At 36.3% G+C, this 20,037-nt stretch overlaps 1 protein-coding gene across 1 annotated transcript in view; it reads right to left on the reverse strand.

The window, feature by feature from the left end:
- Positions 1 to 1,370: 1,370 nt before the first annotated feature.
- Positions 1,371 to 20,037, reverse strand: part of RPS6KA6 (ribosomal protein S6 kinase A6) — a 40,566-nt gene continuing 21,899 nt past the window's right edge. Inside the window, exons 8-22 of the mRNA XM_082488431.1 lie at positions 19,894 to 19,931; positions 17,984 to 18,126; positions 17,089 to 17,159; positions 15,708 to 15,796; positions 15,207 to 15,271; positions 13,194 to 13,296; positions 11,796 to 11,920; positions 11,383 to 11,505; positions 10,731 to 10,820; positions 9,944 to 10,102; positions 9,337 to 9,498; positions 8,860 to 8,936; positions 7,086 to 7,203; positions 4,998 to 5,138; positions 1,371 to 4,120 (exon numbers count right to left, since the gene is read on the reverse strand). Of these exons, the coding sequence (XP_082344557.1) occupies positions 3,995 to 4,120; positions 4,998 to 5,138; positions 7,086 to 7,203; positions 8,860 to 8,936; positions 9,337 to 9,498; positions 9,944 to 10,102; positions 10,731 to 10,820; positions 11,383 to 11,505; positions 11,796 to 11,920; positions 13,194 to 13,296; positions 15,207 to 15,271; positions 15,708 to 15,796; positions 17,089 to 17,159; positions 17,984 to 18,126; positions 19,894 to 19,931 (1,630 nt within the window). The 3' untranslated portion in view covers positions 1,371 to 3,994. The remainder of the gene's footprint in view (positions 4,121 to 4,997; positions 5,139 to 7,085; positions 7,204 to 8,859; positions 8,937 to 9,336; positions 9,499 to 9,943; positions 10,103 to 10,730; positions 10,821 to 11,382; positions 11,506 to 11,795; positions 11,921 to 13,193; positions 13,297 to 15,206; positions 15,272 to 15,707; positions 15,797 to 17,088; positions 17,160 to 17,983; positions 18,127 to 19,893; positions 19,932 to 20,037) is intronic.

Raw genomic sequence — 20,037 nt, forward strand, 5'->3', positions numbered from 1 at the left:
CAAGCTATCTCAACTTTTTAATTGTAACATTTGAGGGCAGGGCACCAAGTACCAGATGCAGCAATCTGTCACTGCACATGACCAGTTTATAACTATATTGCCAGGAACTTAGAATTGTTGAAGTTTGCTAGATGTAACTTTAACTATTGGACATATTAAGATTAGCTTTGGAAAATGAATTAAAACATGGAAGACGGAATTCAAGTGCAATATGACTGACGTGGGTGAGGTTTTGGATGCCTTCTCTGAATGCAAGGAGAACATTTAAACCATACTACAACACAGGCCTCAGCTGGACAGTACGCTTAGACCACCTACACCTCGGGCTCTTCACACGGTCAAAGAGAATGTATGAGTTTTAAGCATAATGGGAAAAAAAAAACCCAACCACACAACACGCTAACAACAGCACTGAGACCACACAAGCCACAAACCAGTGGCTTAAATGAATCCATGCATGGTAATGCTCTCTGGTATGGGCACTTTCCATTATGCACCACTGGCTGATATTGATGCGTAGTTTTTGGATATGTAACAGGAATACAATAGAGTTCCTTGCTTTTTACCAAAAGGATAACTCAAGATCGAAATGGTGATATCAAAGGGGTGAAAGAACAGCAAACCGTGAGGAGCCTGCTCCAGCTACAGCTGATGCCTGTGGGAACCTACTCTCCTTAGGAAGAATCTATCAGGCTCTATGTGCACTTGATAACTAGGACTTATTTATAATTGCCTTCACCAAACATCAGAGTAGGAGCTATTTTGCTGGCAGTAACAGAAGCCATATCCAAAATATGTATCATTTAAGATATTGATTAGTTATCTGGAAATTCCTCTAACAATATAGTATGTATGCCTATTTTTTTGTAATTATAAGCCTTTGTAAAAAATTTCATTTTTACTTTTTGTTTAAAAAGGAAATCAGTAAGATCATAACTAGTTGTAATCTTGAACTATGCAGAGATGATATGAAAGTGAAACAATTCACACTAACCTTTCACTCCAGCCAAGAGCACATTCAAACCAAGCGTACTTCCACTTCAAACATTTAACTGGTTACTCATGAGCAGACCATGCTACTTTTATGTAATTGCTTAACTGAAGAAAACCCAAATTTGAAAAAAAGGATGAGAAGTATGCAAGAAATTATAAAAGTATCAAAGATGATCATTAGCTACTATATAGTAAAAGTAAACTGCAAGTGAACTCTTTTGTATCCCTGCATATCCAAAATGTTTCAAAGACTGATATGCTGAAATATTCATCGCAAGTGAACTTTCCCCCCAAATTAATGATTAAAATTGGCACACCAGGGTACGCTGGCCAGCCTGTCAGATATAACAAAGGGGTTTGTCCATATGTTTTCCTTGTGATAATACAACTTTGTAATGTTCTGGTCACTGAAGCCTTGCTTTCAGCCCAGGAGTACCACTTGCACTAGAGGCTAGTGACGATATAAAACCAGCAGCGTTACCTTTATAGAAGGCGTTTTACATTATTTGCTAAGAACCAGAATATCCATCTTGTTTGTGTACTTATTTCTCTTACCACCTTTGTGCTGCACACCAAGAAGAACTTAAGTACCTTCAGCTGCTTACAACTGCTTTTGTGCAAAATGCTTTTAAGGTGCCTATAATGGGGTGCTTCTAAGCAAGCTAAAACAAAATACCAATATAAACACCGTTAAATGATTCATGAATAAAGCCATTTAAGACCAGCTGCTGCCTTACGGGAAAGCTGAAGACAATTCAAGTTTGACATTTTAGTTGTGTTCCACACCTTGCATTACCCTCTATCTCCAACACAGTTCTTACTAGTCTGTTTCAACCCACATTACACCTTGACCTTAGCTAAGGTGGCTTTATTTCCACCGCTTTGGGTTTTTCTTCTTCTTAGAGTGAGTTCAAATTCTTCTGGAAGTCATGTGTAAATTTAAAAAAATTAAATAAAAAATAAAATTACTGTCTTCAGTAATGAAAAGAAGGATGAACCAGCTTTTTAAGGGGCAGATTTTATACCAAACCATAAGCTTTCCAGGAAGCAGTTGTGTTCTTTGATAAGCATTCAAGCATTTCAAACGGGCACCTCAAAACTAGGCACAAATTGCCCCTAAAGCTTCCAACATCTATCAAACACTCAAGAAATTTAGTATGGGGTATGTTCTGTGTGATACAAATAGCACACCTATGTTTGCTATATTAATTAAGTCTCAAATCTACATATATTCATATCTAACTATTTGGCCAGATAATTTCCATCTTCCCCCACCACAACAGAAGAAAGCAGCTTATCTAATAGTACTTCCAACGCCACCAAGTACTTCGCAGGCATAAGCAAAAACCAGCCAGCACCCTCTGCCTTTTAAGATCTGGGTTACTACTGCCACTCTTGGCAGGTGGGCCAGAATTCTCCTGAAAGCTTTTTTTCCTGTCTCAAAATGCCGAGTTCCGCCCTCACTGGTGTCTTGTAATTGGCTACCAAATGTACCTGGAACAGGAAATTCAATGATGGCAAATCAGTCTGAACAACATTTGATTTTTGGTCACTTGGATTCTCTAACCGTTCAGTCTGACTGTTGGTCACTAATATACTTAATATACAAAATGGATATCATCCTACTATGACAGTGCAATTGCACAGTAATGTCTACAACTTTTCAAAATACTTTTAAGCTCATCATCTCTGAATGCATTAGTTCCCAGTCTACTAGTGGTTAGCACTGGTTTTGAGTCAGAAAACCCCAAGATAATTCCGGCCCTGAAATTAACTTCCTCTCCATCGCAGCAGTTAGAAACAGCTGAAGTCCTAACACGAAGACAGAGAGGGCAAGTGGATATTGTCAGTAACTTGTCCGTAACCGAAGTTTCTTGGTCAGAATTCCCTTATCTGGGCACACTGCAAGGCTTATTTATTTTCCCAAGCTACCCCTACAGTTAGGCAAATAGAGTTTTGCATTTATGTTCTGTAATATTTGTACATGCGGCAAGAGATTCAGATAGAAGCAACGTTCTATAAAAATCAAATAAATAAAATATAAACTCCACTTGCCAAGTTTGTTATCATAAAGTGTCAGTTTGTCTTATATGCCAAACAAACTTCATATTGGGTATATTCAGTGGAAACGACTGCCGAGGAAACATAGCCATTGTACAAATGAATAGACAATATAAATAACAAAAATTGAATTGCATGATGTTGTCTTAAAGTGGTACCAATGTTATTTAGATCCTTAATTTTGACTGCTTATACACATACTTACTTTCTCCAGCTCGGTGCAGGACATGATACCATTTGTGGCAACAACTAGAAATATTCATTTTCCTGTAAGAGGCCATTTGTTAATCAGCATTTCTTTTGGGTCACAAGTGATCAAATAAAGTTTATGGGTAAAGTGCAGAATCTTACACATCCCTTTTGTTTGTATTTTCACATAAACTTATCAGTTACTGGCACCATGCAAACATAGACCTTCCAAATTAGCACTAATGCATTTAACGCCGGCACGATACATTAGTCAGCTTTTCATAATAGTAATGAGCAAGTTAAATGAATTAAGTTGAATGAATTAAGTGCCCAATTACAAAATTAAGAATTTGTCCTTCACAACAGGGTCTAAAGGTGTGCAGAAAAGAAAACTTACACTGACACTTTATGTACAACTTGGTCATTGGCAACGGTCCCCTAAACCATTTTTTAAATGAACCCAGCAAAACTATACAGAATGTGAAATAATATTTGCAACAGATCTCTTAAAGGACAGTGTAGAGAAATTCATTGTGTTGTACCTGATGTTTAAATTAACTTAACAGATACGGCCTGTAAAACAACACAGTATGAACCTGTGGATTTTTTTTTCTTTTTAAAAAAAGGACTTTTACAGAATTCAAGTAGTGTAGCAGGAAACCATAGATGCCTTTTGATCGCAGGTCAGGCAAAATAGAGCCACTTATTGGATTTTCCCCTTGCTTCTGTTTGCTAAGGTGTCCCAGTGGATCTATAAGTCTGTTGATGTTAGCTTTTTCATGCTCCGTCGCTGAGCTAAACTTGAGGCTGCAACAGGCTCTAACACTGGCTGAAATGTCTTGTGATTCAGTGCAGAATATGTAGCAGCCATGGCTCCCTAGAGAACAATGAAACATATAAAAGGCTGTAAAGGTCATTTTTATCAGAAAGTAGAGCAATTGAATATTAAGTTCTTAACTAACTATAAAGAAAACAGGATTTATGGCAGGTCATGCACGTTCTCTGAAGTTTGTTTTGAAAACAACATTTATTGCTGAATCCTGCAGGTTTCTAAGCATGGGTGTCTGACATTTCTTTTTCTTTCACATACCTTAGATGCAGGAGTAACCCTTTAATGTGGGTCAGAATCAGTATCTTCCAAGTACCATTTGCATCAATTTATCAAATACAGCCACATAAGTGGCTATTCAGGTCCTGACTTATGAAGACAACACAATTAAGACTGGCTATCACAGGTCCTTGTTTTTTGAATCCTACAATACTAATGAAGTCAACTTAAAAGCTGTCTGCATACAGTAGAATGTTTTTGTGTCACAAGTCAGAAAGAGATACAGAACAAACAGATAAAATACCAACAGAAGAAGCGTAACGTAGTTTATTAATTTATGTTAGGAAGCACAGTATGAGCCAGTCACAGAAACAAATCTCAAAAGAATTCTTGAATAAGAATGCTAGGAGACCTGTGGAAGGCTCAGTCTCAGAAAACTGTTTTATCAGGTTTCTATATGGCCTTAATCTTTAAGAAGGAAACACCCAGAAAAATGTCTTCCTTTACACATAGGTTAAAGGAATTAGTTTACCAATATTTGTCTTATGTAACTTTCATATGTACATTCTAGGAAAAACAAGAGACCTGATTTCTTTTCTAAAGAAAAAAAAAAAAAAAAAAAGAGTTCTGCCTGTAGCTCTAAAAGTGACCCAATTCACTGCATGTCCACCAGCTCAAGCAACACTCAGCCTTCAGGTTGTTTTACCTTTACTAGATGTGGTGCATCTTGCCTGTTTAGTTGATAATGCGGCAACTGGTCCCTACAGGCTATCCACGAATGTTTTAATACTTGCTCTGCTGTATACCGCTGATGTGGATCTACATGAAGCATATGCGATAACAAGTCCTAGATAAAAATGAAACCCACACATATTATTCAGTTAAAATAATCTTATATAGACTTTAAAGCATTAATTATGGAAGCAATGAAAAAAGTACCCTATGTGGCAGGGATTAACACAATTGAAACACACACACAAAAACCAGCAGATAAATTGGATCATTCTGTGCCTTGACACCATGGAAGTCTGAAAACAATGTGTTGTACTATTTAATCAGTTTAACAGAGCAAGCCTTTATTGTAAAGAAACTTACTGCTGTTTGTGTGTTTCATATTTCAGTTTGTTTATTATTTACATAATCTTTAAAAGACTAGAAATCCTATTAAAATTTATCAGACATTTTATGGAAGAAAGCTATTATTTGCAAATGTCTCATTCATACTATACATTTGGGGTCTGCTGAGTACCTATTACAATTGAATTCACGTATAGTGATATACCATCAAAGAATTTTTCCTTCAAGAAGCTATATAATGAGTAAAGCCAACAGAAATGGACACTTGTTTTTGCCTGTTTAGAAGCATTAGCAATAAGCTACTAATTACAACGTTGGTCAAAAGAAGAGCTGGGTGGGAAGGGCGCAAAACAGAGACAGGAATAGCTTGAAAGAAAACAAAATATGAACAAGCTGACAGAATGTTCCCTTTGTTTTAGGTACAAAATGTTAAGCATTCTTAAATATACAGAAGTGAATTACTTGTGCTAAGACAGCATCAGCCAACAAGTATTCTGAATCACTCCTACTGAAATGAACAAATAGTGCAGTTCCAAATGATCAGGAAAAGATTTAATATTAATGCCAAGCTTTATAAAAGGTAACAGTGGTGACTAAGATACCTACAGACCAGGCCAACACCAAACCCAGAAAACACATACAGTAATCCATGAGAGATGCAGTCTTTAAATAAAAGGACAGCTGCATAATCAAGCTGATCAAAATTTTTGGCAAAGTATCCAGATATATTTGGTGGTTCAAGTACTAGTTTAATTGCTGAAAGTACTAACAAAGATAAAAGACCTGATAATTTCAGCATTGAACATTTAAGAAATTCCACCACACAAAAGAAGTTAACCTATTTATGCAAGACTAGTTAACCACTAGCACTAACAGATAATTGCAAAAAGTCATCCTTCCATTTAAGGAAGGAATCACATAAAACACATAGTTTTGGTCCAATAAAAACAAGGAATAAAAAAATACTGATGATTAGAAAAGCCTACACGGGGACCTACCTTATTTAAAATCTTTATCAGTGACCTGCAGGGAGCAAGAGAGCGCACTCTTGCTAAGGCTGCACTGGGGCACCAAAGTGGAGGCATGGGGAAAGAGCTAATGAGTTCAAGGGGAGGGCAGCCATCCAAAGGGACCTAAGCAGGATGGAGCAATGGGCTAACCGGAGCCATACAAAATTCAGCAAGAACAAATGCGAAGTCCTGCACTTGGAAAGGAAGAAATTGTCACTAAGGTACAGGGTAGGGACTGACTGGCTGGGGATGAGCTTTGCTAAGAAGGATGGAGACATTTTCATAGACAGCAAACAACCTGAACTGCCAGTGTGACCTGGCATCCAAGAAGACTGACATTCCCGTAGTCAGCATGGTCAAAGGAATTGAGACAGAACACAAAGTAAAACAAGAGATGTTCTTGCTTGGAATTAGGAGAAGCTTTTTCCTCATTACAGCAGTCAAGCAGCAGAAAAGGCTGCCTGGGCAAGCTGTTCAGTCTCCACCCTTGGAGGTTTCTAAAGTCAGACTGAATAAAGCCCTGAGCTACCTGGTCAGACCTTATAGCTGACCCTGCTTTGAGCAGGAGGTAGGACTAGGTGACCTTCACTGCAATAAAGTTTGAGGGTAATAATGCTAGTCTACAGCGTTAGACTAGTCTACTTTATAAAGTTCAGTAAATGTTCATTTCAATTCTACAAAAATATAATAACAAAACACATTTACACCTTTGCTGCATCTGAAACAGTGTCCCAGTTGCCTCCACTTAAAGAGAATTTCCCACTGCCTATCCGTACCAGGATCTCCTCTGGAGTATCATTAGGACCATTGGCAAATGGAGTATAGCTGTGGAAAGAAAAAACAAAACGACACCTTGTTATAGGTAAGAAGCTGCAAAAAATTGGGAAAATCTTGTGAGTCTTTGAGTAGATATCCCACTGCCGACAGAAACACACTATATACTCTTACATACTACTTACATCAGCATTTCATGTTTGAAACTATATTATTTTATTTTCCCCATGATTGTGGTTAATCAACTAGAATAAACAGGAACCGCAGACTAAAAAGATGTCTGAATTTAATATCTCAATAATGCATTCTAATCAGTGCAGACTTTCAAGTTAAATAGAAGTGATTCATAAACACAAATTATGCTAGATTACCAGAGCATGTAAAGTAACCCAAACCTGGACAGTACTCTAGCAGAATGGCCCAATAATGCTGGAGTAACATCGTGTTTAGGGTACGTGCATTTAATTACAGAGAATGAGCACAACATACACGTATTATCATTTGGGAAAAAGCTACAAGAAAATTTTCATGATAGTTCCTTACTCATTAAATGACAAAATCATTGGGTTTGGAGGCTTGTAACAGTTTACAGGGTTTCCTGTAAATTTGGCTTACTTTCTACAAATCCTACTGCAATGAACTCAAAAGATCTAAATTTGCAAATCTGAAAAAATCAATCTGAATCACTTCAGCGCACCTTCTAGCCACATCAAGTGTTCTGGTATCTCCTATGGTCATTGGCTAGTATGAAGTTAGTTTTAACTACAAAACCCAAATCTTAACTCAGATTAAGTAGTTACGCCATAATACCCCTTAGATTTCAAATTAGCTTGCAAACAAGAATAATTTAGTTTCATGCATCCTATCTTAGTACTCTGAAAGCTCTAGATAGAAGAAAGATCAACCAGCATCATCAACAGAGGTTTAAGAACCTAGTTAGTTCTATCTTTCAGTTGATGAGCTTGAGAGGAACAAAATGGAAAGACAGGAATTAATGCTGGACCATTCCTCCCTCATACTTTTGACCTGCCATACCTTTTGTTCAGACAATGTTTCTTAAGTGTGCAGGCAGTATACTGCCCAATATCTGCATACTTGCACTTAAACCATACAGCAATCTGAGTGCTGGTGGTGATTTTACATGTAGAGGTACAAATTTATCACGAACAGTTTCCAATAGATAGTATTTATCTATAAGACAAAAAAAATCTGATATTTTTCTGTTAGGGCAGAATTCAGAAAACATTTTGTCATTCGGCCATGAAGTGCTTCATCGTGCTTAATGAAATTTCAGAGGTTTAGAAAACTTAAGAGATTACAAAGCCAGTGTGTTCTACAAAAGGGCCAGGAGTCAAGCCTGCGGCAGGAAATACAAGAAGGTGGACTACAAAGGTACTAGGATTGCGAGGACAAGAGGCAGAAGGAGAAGACAGAAAACTGCCACATACTTTCACAGACTAAATTCTCTCCTGGAAACCGGGGAGAGTCTTTGGCATCCCCCAGTCATGCACTATAGAAGAGAGAAGCCTTGAACCTATCCATAAGATAAGCCTAGTTTATGCACGCATTTACTTATAGCTTCCTGTTCCACTTCAGTGTCTTTGCCACTCGTCATTCAAATCAGTGAGGCAATATCTTACAATTTTAACGAAAGCATGCAGCGTGCTGGAATTTTAGGTAAACAAAAAGCTAAGAAGTATTTCTCACCCTGCCAACATTGTGTAAAGAAGAACACCCAAGCTCCATATGTCACAAGCAGCATCATATCCCTGTCTCATGAGAACCTATAAAACAAAGAGTGTTAAAGACTTCATGTATTAAAAAAACACCCCAAATCAAAACCACTACACAGCCTATGGAAGGGTAAGTCAATCCCCAGATAATTTCAGAGGTTTGATTATTTATTTTTCAATACGCAAGTTACAGTAACTATCAACAATCTTTCTTGTTCCTAGAACACCACCTCTTAAGATTCTCAAAAGGCTTACATCTTATTTTTGTGAGTGGATTCTACTATTTTTAAAGCAGGTTATAATAAACATATGCACCAGTGTTTATAAAGTATGTATAATTATATTTATGGAAAACTAGCAGAATTATTCTTTTTTTTAAGCACTGCTAAAAAGTTTAAGTACTTGATGCATCAAAAACAGCATAGAGAAAACACATGGCAGCTTAAGATACCTCTGGTGCCACAAAGTTTGCGGTGTAGCACGGAGTTAGAAGTAGACCATTTTCTCCTCGAAGTTGTTTTGCAAATCCGAAATCACAAATCCTGATAGAATCAGCATTATTTGAATCATCCGTATATAAAATATTACTAGGTTTAAGGTCTCGATGCACTACCTGTAAACAGAAAAATTTTAAAATCTATCATTTAGAAGTTGCATGCACTTTTGTTTGTATATAATTTGCAATTTATAAAAACTATTCTTTAGATTATTATACTTATTAACAGTTCTACAATTATGTAACTTTCAAGTAACAAAAAAATCTAGTTCAAGTAGCATCATATGAGCCAGTAGGCTTTTTTCATGCAACTGGAACTAACAACCATTTGCCAACAAGCATAAGAACAAATATCTGCTGTTTCATAAACTGTAAAAGTAGAGTCAAAAGGGCCTGCCAGAATAACAGGATGACTTGTTTATATTATTCACTTTTGTCATAAAATACTCAGAAATCTTCTTCTCTCCAGCCATAAAAATAAGCTAACCAAAGCACATAACAAAAGGCATTTGTTAATTCTACGAAATGTGAAGGAAGCTACGTTATAGAAGAAATCACTCACTCCTTGGCAGTGCAGGTAGTCCACAGTCTTGGCTATAGTGTATAACACAGCACTAGCCTCTCGTTCTGAGAAGAACTTCTGCCTGAGAATTCGATCAAGCAGCTCTCCTCCTTTCATCAGTTCAGTGACAAGGTATATGAATCTACCATCATCGTATACCTGATGAGAAGTTAACAGTGCATATGTATATAAAAAAACCCACGTATATATTAAAAAAGGTCATCTATAATTATACCTCCTGATAAATGTGAAAAGTACAGACTAGATTGTTCACCTATTCACACATGAATGTAAAGCACAAATAGCAGGGACTGAAAAATTTAATTCTGCAAAGCATGAAGTATAAGAAAGCTTATGTGTCATTCTGTGAGACACTGAGGTAATCAAATTAAATTTTTCAGTCTAGGAACTTCCGTTGTAAGAGGAGAGTAGCCCTACCACTCCCCATTGCTCTTGCCCTCCATTGACAATTTTTAGCTGCTGGCACTTTGCATATGCAGGACAACATGCAACTGCTTTTTCAGATCACCAACACATCAGCTACTAATTTAAAATAAAAGGAAATATGACATTTCTAACCTTTACATCATTTCTCACTTCAAGATCACTAAACAGCATTTTGAAAAAAAATAATATCAGGACAATGTTACATTTTGAAACACTCAACACTTTGCTATATGTACTGCTCTATTTTACTAAGAAATGTAATAAACTCCAATAATCTCCCTACATCTATATTTATTGACTACCGTGTAATAAGAGGTAGTGGAGAAAAAGAGGTACATACATCCTTTAAAGTAATAATATTTGGATGTTGTCCATAACGCATGAGAATCTCAATTTCTTCTGAGGGATCCCTCTTACTTTTATCAATTATCTGCAAAATATAGCAACAGGAAAAACAACATCTATTTAATAAAGATTTTTTTGTATTTATAGTCTCACTTCAACAACAGAATAAGGAGTTTTCTAGAGTTCATTACTTCTTACTAATCACAACTAATTCATCTTCATCTTCCAGCTCCACATCCCACTGTTTACTCATTTCTTGCTCTATCCTTGCTACCAGTTAAAACTGTATCATTAATGCAGTCTATTCTGCTCCAATGGACAAGGAAATGCAATGGACTGTCTGAAGCATCACTACTTCCCTGCAGCCCAGTTCCACCCTTGTGGCTCTTATTTCAGGTGTGCTCATCATCATACAGTATTTTCAAGCTTCAAGACCGTAATTGCACAGCCAGTTCTTCAAGGCCACGCTTTATCCACAAAAAGAGCAGCTACAGAAGCCAATACACAATTTAAACAAATGAAGAAAACATTTTTCATTTCTCACAGCACGTAAACAGCTACAGTAATTGGAAAACTCATGCATTTAAGTTTACAAATCTACTACACAATAATTTCAGAACTGTCACAGTGACATTTATTCAAAGTACCTTTACAGCAAACTCCATATTTGTAGCTATGTGTATACATCGCTTGCAAACAGAGTAGGAACCAACACCAATATCTTCCTTCAGTTCGTACACATCAGTAAACTGTGCGCTGTTTCCATGAAGCTGCTTTAAAACAGATACACATACAAGCCGTCATCTAAAGCAACAAGATTCTCCTTGACATAATATTGTTTCCAACATCAAAAGGTTCTTCTGCTTGCCCGTGTTCTCTTTTGCGCTGTCTCCAGAAATACAGCAACTCACTTTTAAAATTTAAGAATATCCCATGGAAGCATTTTAGTAACGCACATTTTATAGTAGTCTCCCCAGCCAAAAAAAGAACAGACTGTAAACACTAAATACTGGTCAATCTTTGGCATGTCAAAAAAGTTTCCCCAAAAATAAGATGTTACCTGTACTATTGGCAGTATATTGGTGAGTGGTGATATTTTATGATCTTCTACAGTAGTAGTTGCAACGAAACTAAATCCTTTGAAGAGCTGATGTGCATTGGCGCTAGGCGGGACTCCCGGAGAATCTAGTGGCATACACATTTGATTAGCATGGCTAAATCCTAGCACAGCTAATTTTTCATATTCAGGAGATATGTGGGAAGAAACATTTTGAGGGAAGAAAAGCAAACACGGGCAACGCTAGGTGTTGAATAAGACTTCTAGTCACTTATCTGTTTTCAATAACATACAAAGCAAGTATTCCTGGGTATTAGCTAAAACTCCAAAACACTGCAGTAACTAACGTACAAATACATGTTTTTAGGAAGAACTTTATTGGACAACACTACTCCTGAGAAAGAAATAAAGATCATAGTCTTATGTTCAAGGACTGCACCACAAAGCAGAGTGCCCACAGTTTTTAATGCTTCGGTGGTATATGTGCTGCTGGCACAGCAGAAGTGAGGCGATACAAGCATATTCAGTTAGTAATACTACTGAATAATTGGAACCAAAATTTTCCTCAGATTATATTATGTGCACCTCTGAATTCACTGTTTGAAGTTTCACAATAAGTACAGCTTGATAATTCTGTGTAGCCTATTAGAACTATAGACAACCTCCAGACAAACATGACAAGTGGTTTTAAAAGTTGGATGCAGCAGTAAAGAAAAAAATTCACAAAAGAAAAACCTGAAGTTAAACTTGAAGTGTAGTAAGCGATAAATGTGTTTGCACTTAACTGTCTTTGTTTCCAAGTTCAGTTACTTGGAAATTTTCATACCGCAATAATGTAAGGGTGATTTTAAAGATAAATTTTCATAAGCTTCCTGAAACTATTTGAGATGTCTTTACAACTGACCTAGTAGTACAGATCCCCAGTCCACTCCATATTTTCCCCACCCTTCTCTACCTTTGAATCACTGTTTTCTCAAAAGTAAAGTCAAATCCAGCACGGGGAGTGAGGGGAACACCTCAATTAAAAAATTATTGTAACACTAGTTTTAGAATTTAGTACTAATAATGATAATAATCACTGCTGGAATCAAATTTAGTTTACTTTTAGTATTAAACACCCCCCCCCTTCCCCCCAAGCATGTCTGACTTTAATCCATAACTAGAAAACATAATTCAGCTGTTATTTTTTTGTTGTTGTGAGTGAATCAAAGTTTAGCAGAATATTTCAAAGAACAGAAGCCCACTGAGGACAACATACTCCTTCAAAGTACTGGAACCCTGTTGCACGCTTTCCTTTTAATTTTGTTATTGCCTTTTTCTCTTTGTAAGCTTCTTGTTGTAACATTAATTTGACCCCTCTCGTCCCATGAGCCTCACCAATTTATAACCATGCACAATTACCTTTTGGGGTTTTTGCTGTGAATTCTGGATCAAAACAAAAGGTATCTTCTGGCTTTCCAGAAGCAGGTTTAAATGGGGGTTGAATTTCTCTTCTGAACAGTTTCTGAAGTAGAAGGACAAAGCCAGATAATTAAGAGTGAATGAAACTTCCACGGTTTTCTGAAAGACTGAATAATATATAGCAAGTAGAAACCCACAAATATATACAGAAGACTGTTACTTTCATGTACCTTTGATTTGAAACGCTACAGGAAATGTTACCAAATAAATCGCGTAATAGCCAGCTCTTTCCTTATCCTCCTGAATCTGCCTCACCTACAGATCTGCACTTTTACAAGTACCACAGCAGACTGCTACTTATTACTAGTTCATCTTTGGCTTACTCAGAAGAACATGGAACAGCCATAGTGCATCATACCTTCTATCATCATCAGACCTGGTACACTGCTATTTTGCCACCACCCTGAAAAACCCACCCCAAAGGGAAGATATGGAATACAGGCTTTACCTTTCTAGTCTGGGTCCCAGACAAAGACCTCTAATGAGTGACAGGCATGTCCCTCTTGGCAAGGAACTGCCAATTCTCAAAACTCTATTCCAGGTTTTTCCTAATCTACTAAACCAAGTCCAGGGGAGGGAAGGGAAAGCAGACCAATGGCTCCTCCTTTTTTTCCTCCTTTATTCAACGTGCTTTAGAAAAACGCATTGCCCAAGTGATCTCAAATCAGCAGTAAGTCCCATTTACAGTTATGGAAGAAAAAATTTCGTGTCAAGTGATGTCGAAGTCCCATGCAAAGTTCATAAAGTTCTGAGAACATGTTCTTGGCGTTTCTCTCATCCTTTCAGACCACTTTTTTCCCCCCTCAGTTCTTTTCATTTAATCTTCCTTCACAAAAAGGGGAGAGGGACCTGAATTCATCCCAAAGAAATAATGAAACACAATACAGAAGTGCTCATCAACACCACCACAGTGAAATAAACACAAAGCACTGTCAAATAAAAAAAAAATTGTGAACAAAAAAAAAAAAAAAAAAGAGTTAGAACTGCAGATCTTTCAAACTTCCTTGCTGGTATTTATCTCAATATCAGTCTCTTAAAAAAAAGTAGATAATCAAGCCATAAACAACACTGCCTTCTCTTATGAAGTATACTCACATAAACCAGCGAAGTTTTGCTGTTACTGAAAACTCTACTTGCTAATCAGCACTCTATGGTAGATGCTGCATAAACACAGCTAGAAAATCACCTTCTCAGAAGTAAATAGAAGAGATAGAGAAGGATAATGACAACAGGCTTGAAAGAAACAATTGAGCACAGTATTGGCTAGCAGCACAGGTATTCCTGTCAGCACAGCAACAACTTCTTTATTGTGTCTATCCATTTGTAGGCATTATAGCAAAGAAGTGTTTTCAGAGTAGATTTAATATAGAACATCTTAGTTTTGTGAATGTTTCAGAAACATGTCTCAAATGCTTAGAGAACTGCAGAGTAAAAGCATCAAGGTGCTTGTTAAAAATTTAAGCAAGCAATCATGAAATCATACAGACTTCTGATCATCTTGGAGCACCAGAGTCAATATTTCAACTGTGAACGGAATACAACTGATAAAATAGGAATGTGCAGCAGCTAACTAGAGAGAAGTCAAAGCAAATTACAGTCACAGTGAGTTTTTGTGCCCTGCATGGAAGCACTAGACAGACACTGAAGAGAAGGATTCTTGTACACAAGGAATGCCAGCATCCTCTCCCAACTTCAGATGCTCTAACAGACAATTAAAGCTTTTAAATAATCGAGTTGCAGTATTCTAAAAGTAAATACACAATATATAATTAATACTCTCTATACCATAGATACTACAGTTCCAGATGCCAAGTAAGATTATAGCAGAAGCCAGAACGTAAGAGTCAGCAGTATTGCAGTGTTTATTGTGCCCTATTCAGATGCAAATACCTACGGCTACACAACACAGAAAAATTAAGAACAGCTTTATCATTCAGATCATTTTGTACTTACATTCCAGTCAACAGTAGAAAAAAAAGGATGTCTCTTGATTTCTTCAACTCCATCCGAACCAGCTCCTGAACAAAGAAAATACTGTATCATAAACAATTTTGTGTAGCCTTTGAAGATTACACTAAAAAATTGCATAGACAGGGTTATTTGAGAGAATTATAAATACAGAAATATTCCAAGGATGTAAAATACTCAAATAAGTAGCGTACACCTCATCAGGGAGGCAAACAGAGTACGAGAAGCCCATAAATACAGAGAATCAATATTCTTTGCTCTGACACTGTCAAAGCTTTGGCTCACTGCTAAGAGTCATGGGGTCCAAGAAAGTAACCATTCATTAGTGAAATCCAGGAAAGTCACAATCCAAGCTAACAAGAAATGGTATCTAAACCCAAATCTTACTGACCACCTGGAGCTAGAGGGTCTCTAGCAACTACTTTCTTTAAATAATCAGCTCAACCAAACTACTTTTATTTCAAAAATCCAAATAAATGAACCAACCTAGTCTATTTGATGGATTTCTTTTAAACAACATCCTCAGAAGACTCTGTGCTTCAGGGCTGAGGAACTGAGGCATTCCAAGTTTTGCTCTAAAGGAAAACAGAGAACAAGTAAGAGGAAGAAATGTATCTTACTAAAAATTGTCTACATAGACTTCATTGCACAATTTGATGTATCAAAGAGCTATTCCAAAGTCTTGCAGAATGTAAACATTTAACTCATCAGCTTTTAAGACATGCATTATACGAGTGGTTTTCAAAAAAAAAAAAAACCAACCAAACAAAAAACCCAACCAAACAAAAAAAAAAAAAAAACAAAACCAACACCACACCAGACCAAAACACCCAAACCTCACCAAGCCCCCCAAACAAGCTTTAGGTTAAAATAGGTTAAAACAATTATCTCAGGAATAGGTATTTTCAAAGATATCTTCATGTGACCAGTACATTATCACCAAGATACCTCTACCAGAATCAACACCAGAAGAGACTCACCAAATCCCAAGCTACTTGCCCCTGAATATTGCTAATATTCCTCTTGAAGCAAGAGCCTCAAGAAGTATCTCATTAAGCCATCATATAAAAGCTTACTGACTTTACCAATCTTATCTTATGAAAACAATTACGTTAAGGAAAGAAATTCTTCTCTGCAGGACTGTAGTATAACTTAAGAGCTCCAAGTGAAGCTAGTGATCTAGTTCCACTTTCACAGGTAATATCATTATAAAGTCATACTCAGGGTAAGTTCAAACTGCCATATGTTGGTAAGAACAGAGCTTCTCTCTCATCCCCTTCCCTATCACCCCCTCCCCTATCACCCCCTCCAAAGGCCCAAGGCTCTGCACGTGGTCTAAAGGAAATTCTCTGTTAGCTAAGCACAAATGAAGATGACAACATGTTTGCCCAACAACTTCACTTACTAATCACCAGTTTACCCAGTTTGTCTTGTTAGACAGCTTCTGTTGTAACTGAGGTAACTTAATATGAAAAATGCGAGCGTGTAAGTGCACTCTCCATATATACATACACAAAGCAACACCTGATTAACTACAGCTTACAAAATAAGGTATGCCGTAACAGTAGCAAGACAGCATAACCACGAGTGGTAAATAATGCTGTTCTAATTCACTGTACTGTTTTTAATCTTTATTATATGCCTACAATGAAAATACAAGTTCATCCCTAAGATTATACTCCTGCAGATACTTAACAGTATTTGCACAGTCTGTGATCTAAACCTTGGGGGGGGGGGGGGGGGCTTGGCTTTCTTTGTTCCTGTTCTAGGTTAATTCTTTTCAAGCGCAAGAAGTTATAACAAGCTGTTAAAACATGTTTAAAAGTTACATTTTCTGACTTTCCAAAAAGTAAGAAGATATACTTACTTCAGTATCATATTCATAGTTTCATTTCGATCTTTACCTTGAAATGGTAGTGTACCAGTAAGCATTTCAAACTGAAAAGAACAAATGTTAATCTAAATCAACACTTCTTCCCCCAATTGCTCAAAGTGTTAAGTACTGTATTCTTCCTTATTGCTACATTAGACATACTAGCTTGATCTTATAAAAGAGTATCGAAAAACTTCACAAATGTGAAATTTTGTTTTCATTGCCAGATTACATGATAACAACAGTGGTGAGTGTAATGTAATGATGACGTAGGACTATTTTACACCCATAAGCTACTTTAATTAAAGTAATAAAAATCCCCTCTGTAACCTAGTTTTTGGCGTTGCTGTACTATGAAAACAGCAAGAAGAATAAATTCTAAAACAGTACTTTACTTTTAATGTCAATGTGCATATTTCAGCCTGATGCTCTAACACATCACAGGCATAAGTGCTAGCAGTTAGTGGCTTATTTCACTACTCCACTCCAGTATTCATTCAACAGGCTTATAAAATAAAACATAAAAATGCAACTAATATTCCATCAAACCAAGTCTTCAGGTTTTTTTCTTTAACTATTAAGTACCACATGAAATAAATATACAAACTGAAGTTTTACCCTGACCACAACTGTTCTAAACTACTAACTACACATATATGATTTTTGTAGTTCCTGATAAGCACTCCTTACAGGGCTAAACAGATGAAATTTTATTCAAATTAGTTGCTATTTCAGTAGCAATTCACCTATTGAATTCTGTCTTCCCCTTACCCAAGCATTTGTAATTAGATCTGGACAAGCTTATTCTAACTACATTATTTCACATTCACTTAGACTTATGCAGTGTATTTGTGACCTTAAGCAAGGTAAGCAAGGAAGCATACAGTACCATGAGAACACCAAAGGACCACCAGTCAGCACTCTGGTTGTGCCCTCGCCTGTTTACTACTTCAGGTGCCATGTATTCTACAGTACCACAGAAAGAATACGCCTTCTTCTCTTGATCTACTGATTCTTTGCTGAGTCCAAAGTCTACAACAACAGCATTACAAGAATACAGCAAGTAAAGAACTTTAAAAAAAAAAACAAAAACAAAACAACAAAACAACCAATACTGCACACAGTATTTCAAAATCAAAGTGTTGACATGTTTTCTTTGTTTGCTTTCGGGAATATTACGTGGCAATCCTAGCTCTACAAGAAACTGCAGGTATCGAGAGATACTGCAGACATTTAGTTTATTACGTACCATCAAAACCATTCTAATGGCTTATTCATATTAAATTGATGATTAGCCATCAATATTGCTACTAAAAATAACTCAATATTTTAAATACTACACACTTAGAGCCTTACAATAATAAGTTCTCATATTCTGTTTACTGCCTGCTTTAGTTGCACAAAAAAATGAATACAAGTAAAAATGAGTTTCAGAGAGAACACAGTCCGCATGGTCTAGTATTACTGAATGATGAATAAATAAAATCACACCAAAAATAGTGTTGTTATATAAGACAACATGGTTCTGCACCCTGACTCAAGTTCTGTAAAGTCTTGCATATCTGTTCACTTTACTCCCAGAATACTTTTTCCCCCCTGTTTGAACATGCCATTGAATACATAAGCCCCTGATATTAGCCCAGTTCTCAAGATGGGGCTCTCAAATGTCCCTTTTTTCAAAGGGTAAATGATTGATAATCAATAATCCCATCAATTATTCTTTCCACTGTCTTTTCAGAAGGAAATGAGAATGTTAAGATTGAACTGGATTTAAATGTATCATACAGAATTTTAAGAATCATGCATTGCATAAACATGATTTCCATCATTCCATCAAATGTTTGACAGTTTAAAAAACTTCTTGTTCTCTTGGAATCTATCAGCAATATCTAAAGATCAAAATATAAAATGAAATTTATAATACAAGAGTATGACCTTAAGTGTAATTTAAAGCTTTCAGAAATTCATTGTAATTTGTTTTCCAAATAGTCATGGTCTTTCGTATATATAATTTCCTAGAAAATATATATATTTTTTAGTTGCCCCTCATAGAACATTTTTCTGCAATTTTATATTCATTTAAAACTGATAATCCAGAACACACAAAAAAAAAAGTAGTATTTCAGAAATCTTACTGTGCACTAAGGTCTTTTTATACCAAAAGCACCTCTGCTCCCTTTTAAAAGGCTTACAGTCAGCAACTTTTACCCCGGGTCTATGACCCCTTTATCTTCACCTAAAAGGCATTTGACATTAAGTGTTGATACAGCTCACTTTCTAACCCAAATAGTGGATAGTTTTAGTTCAGGTGGTGTGTAAGTAACTAAAGTTCTTTAAAAAAAAAACAAACAACAACAAAACCAAACCACATTCTCAATGTCTGGTTTTGAATTTTCAACTACATTTCTTCTATTTTAACCACAGTAATTAGGATCTGCACTTTACAGTAATACTGCTGCAACTTGATCTACGCAAATATTAGCCAACATGAAAACTAACTTCAGTGGAACCTGCATGGACATCAGGATCTGGTAAAAGACCAAAACCATCAGATACAGTCTCTGATTACCTAAATACTTCAATAAAAGTACTTAATACTACATAAAGAATCATTATATAGGGAAGGGATACAGATTTTTTTAATAAAAAGTCTCTCAAAAAAAAATATCTCTAAATAGCTAAGTACCAGCTTACACATACCCCATTCATCACTATATATATATAATCTCTCTTAGGCTTACAACTAGAAGCTTATACAGAAATATGTTCAAAAGTGCTATACTAATAAATGTTACCTACCTGTTAACTTGATATGTCCTGCTTCATCAAGCAAAATGCTGAAAATTAAAATTCACATTCACCAATACACATAAAGAGGAATGTTTACATAACATATAAAATATAATAGTTAACAGTTTTGATCTCCAACTTCCATCATTAATT

This window comes from Vanellus vanellus (genome assembly GCF_965231255.1).
Source record: "Vanellus vanellus genome assembly, chromosome: 10".
In the NCBI taxonomy this organism is placed as follows: Eukaryota; Metazoa; Chordata; class Aves; order Charadriiformes; family Charadriidae; genus Vanellus; species Vanellus vanellus.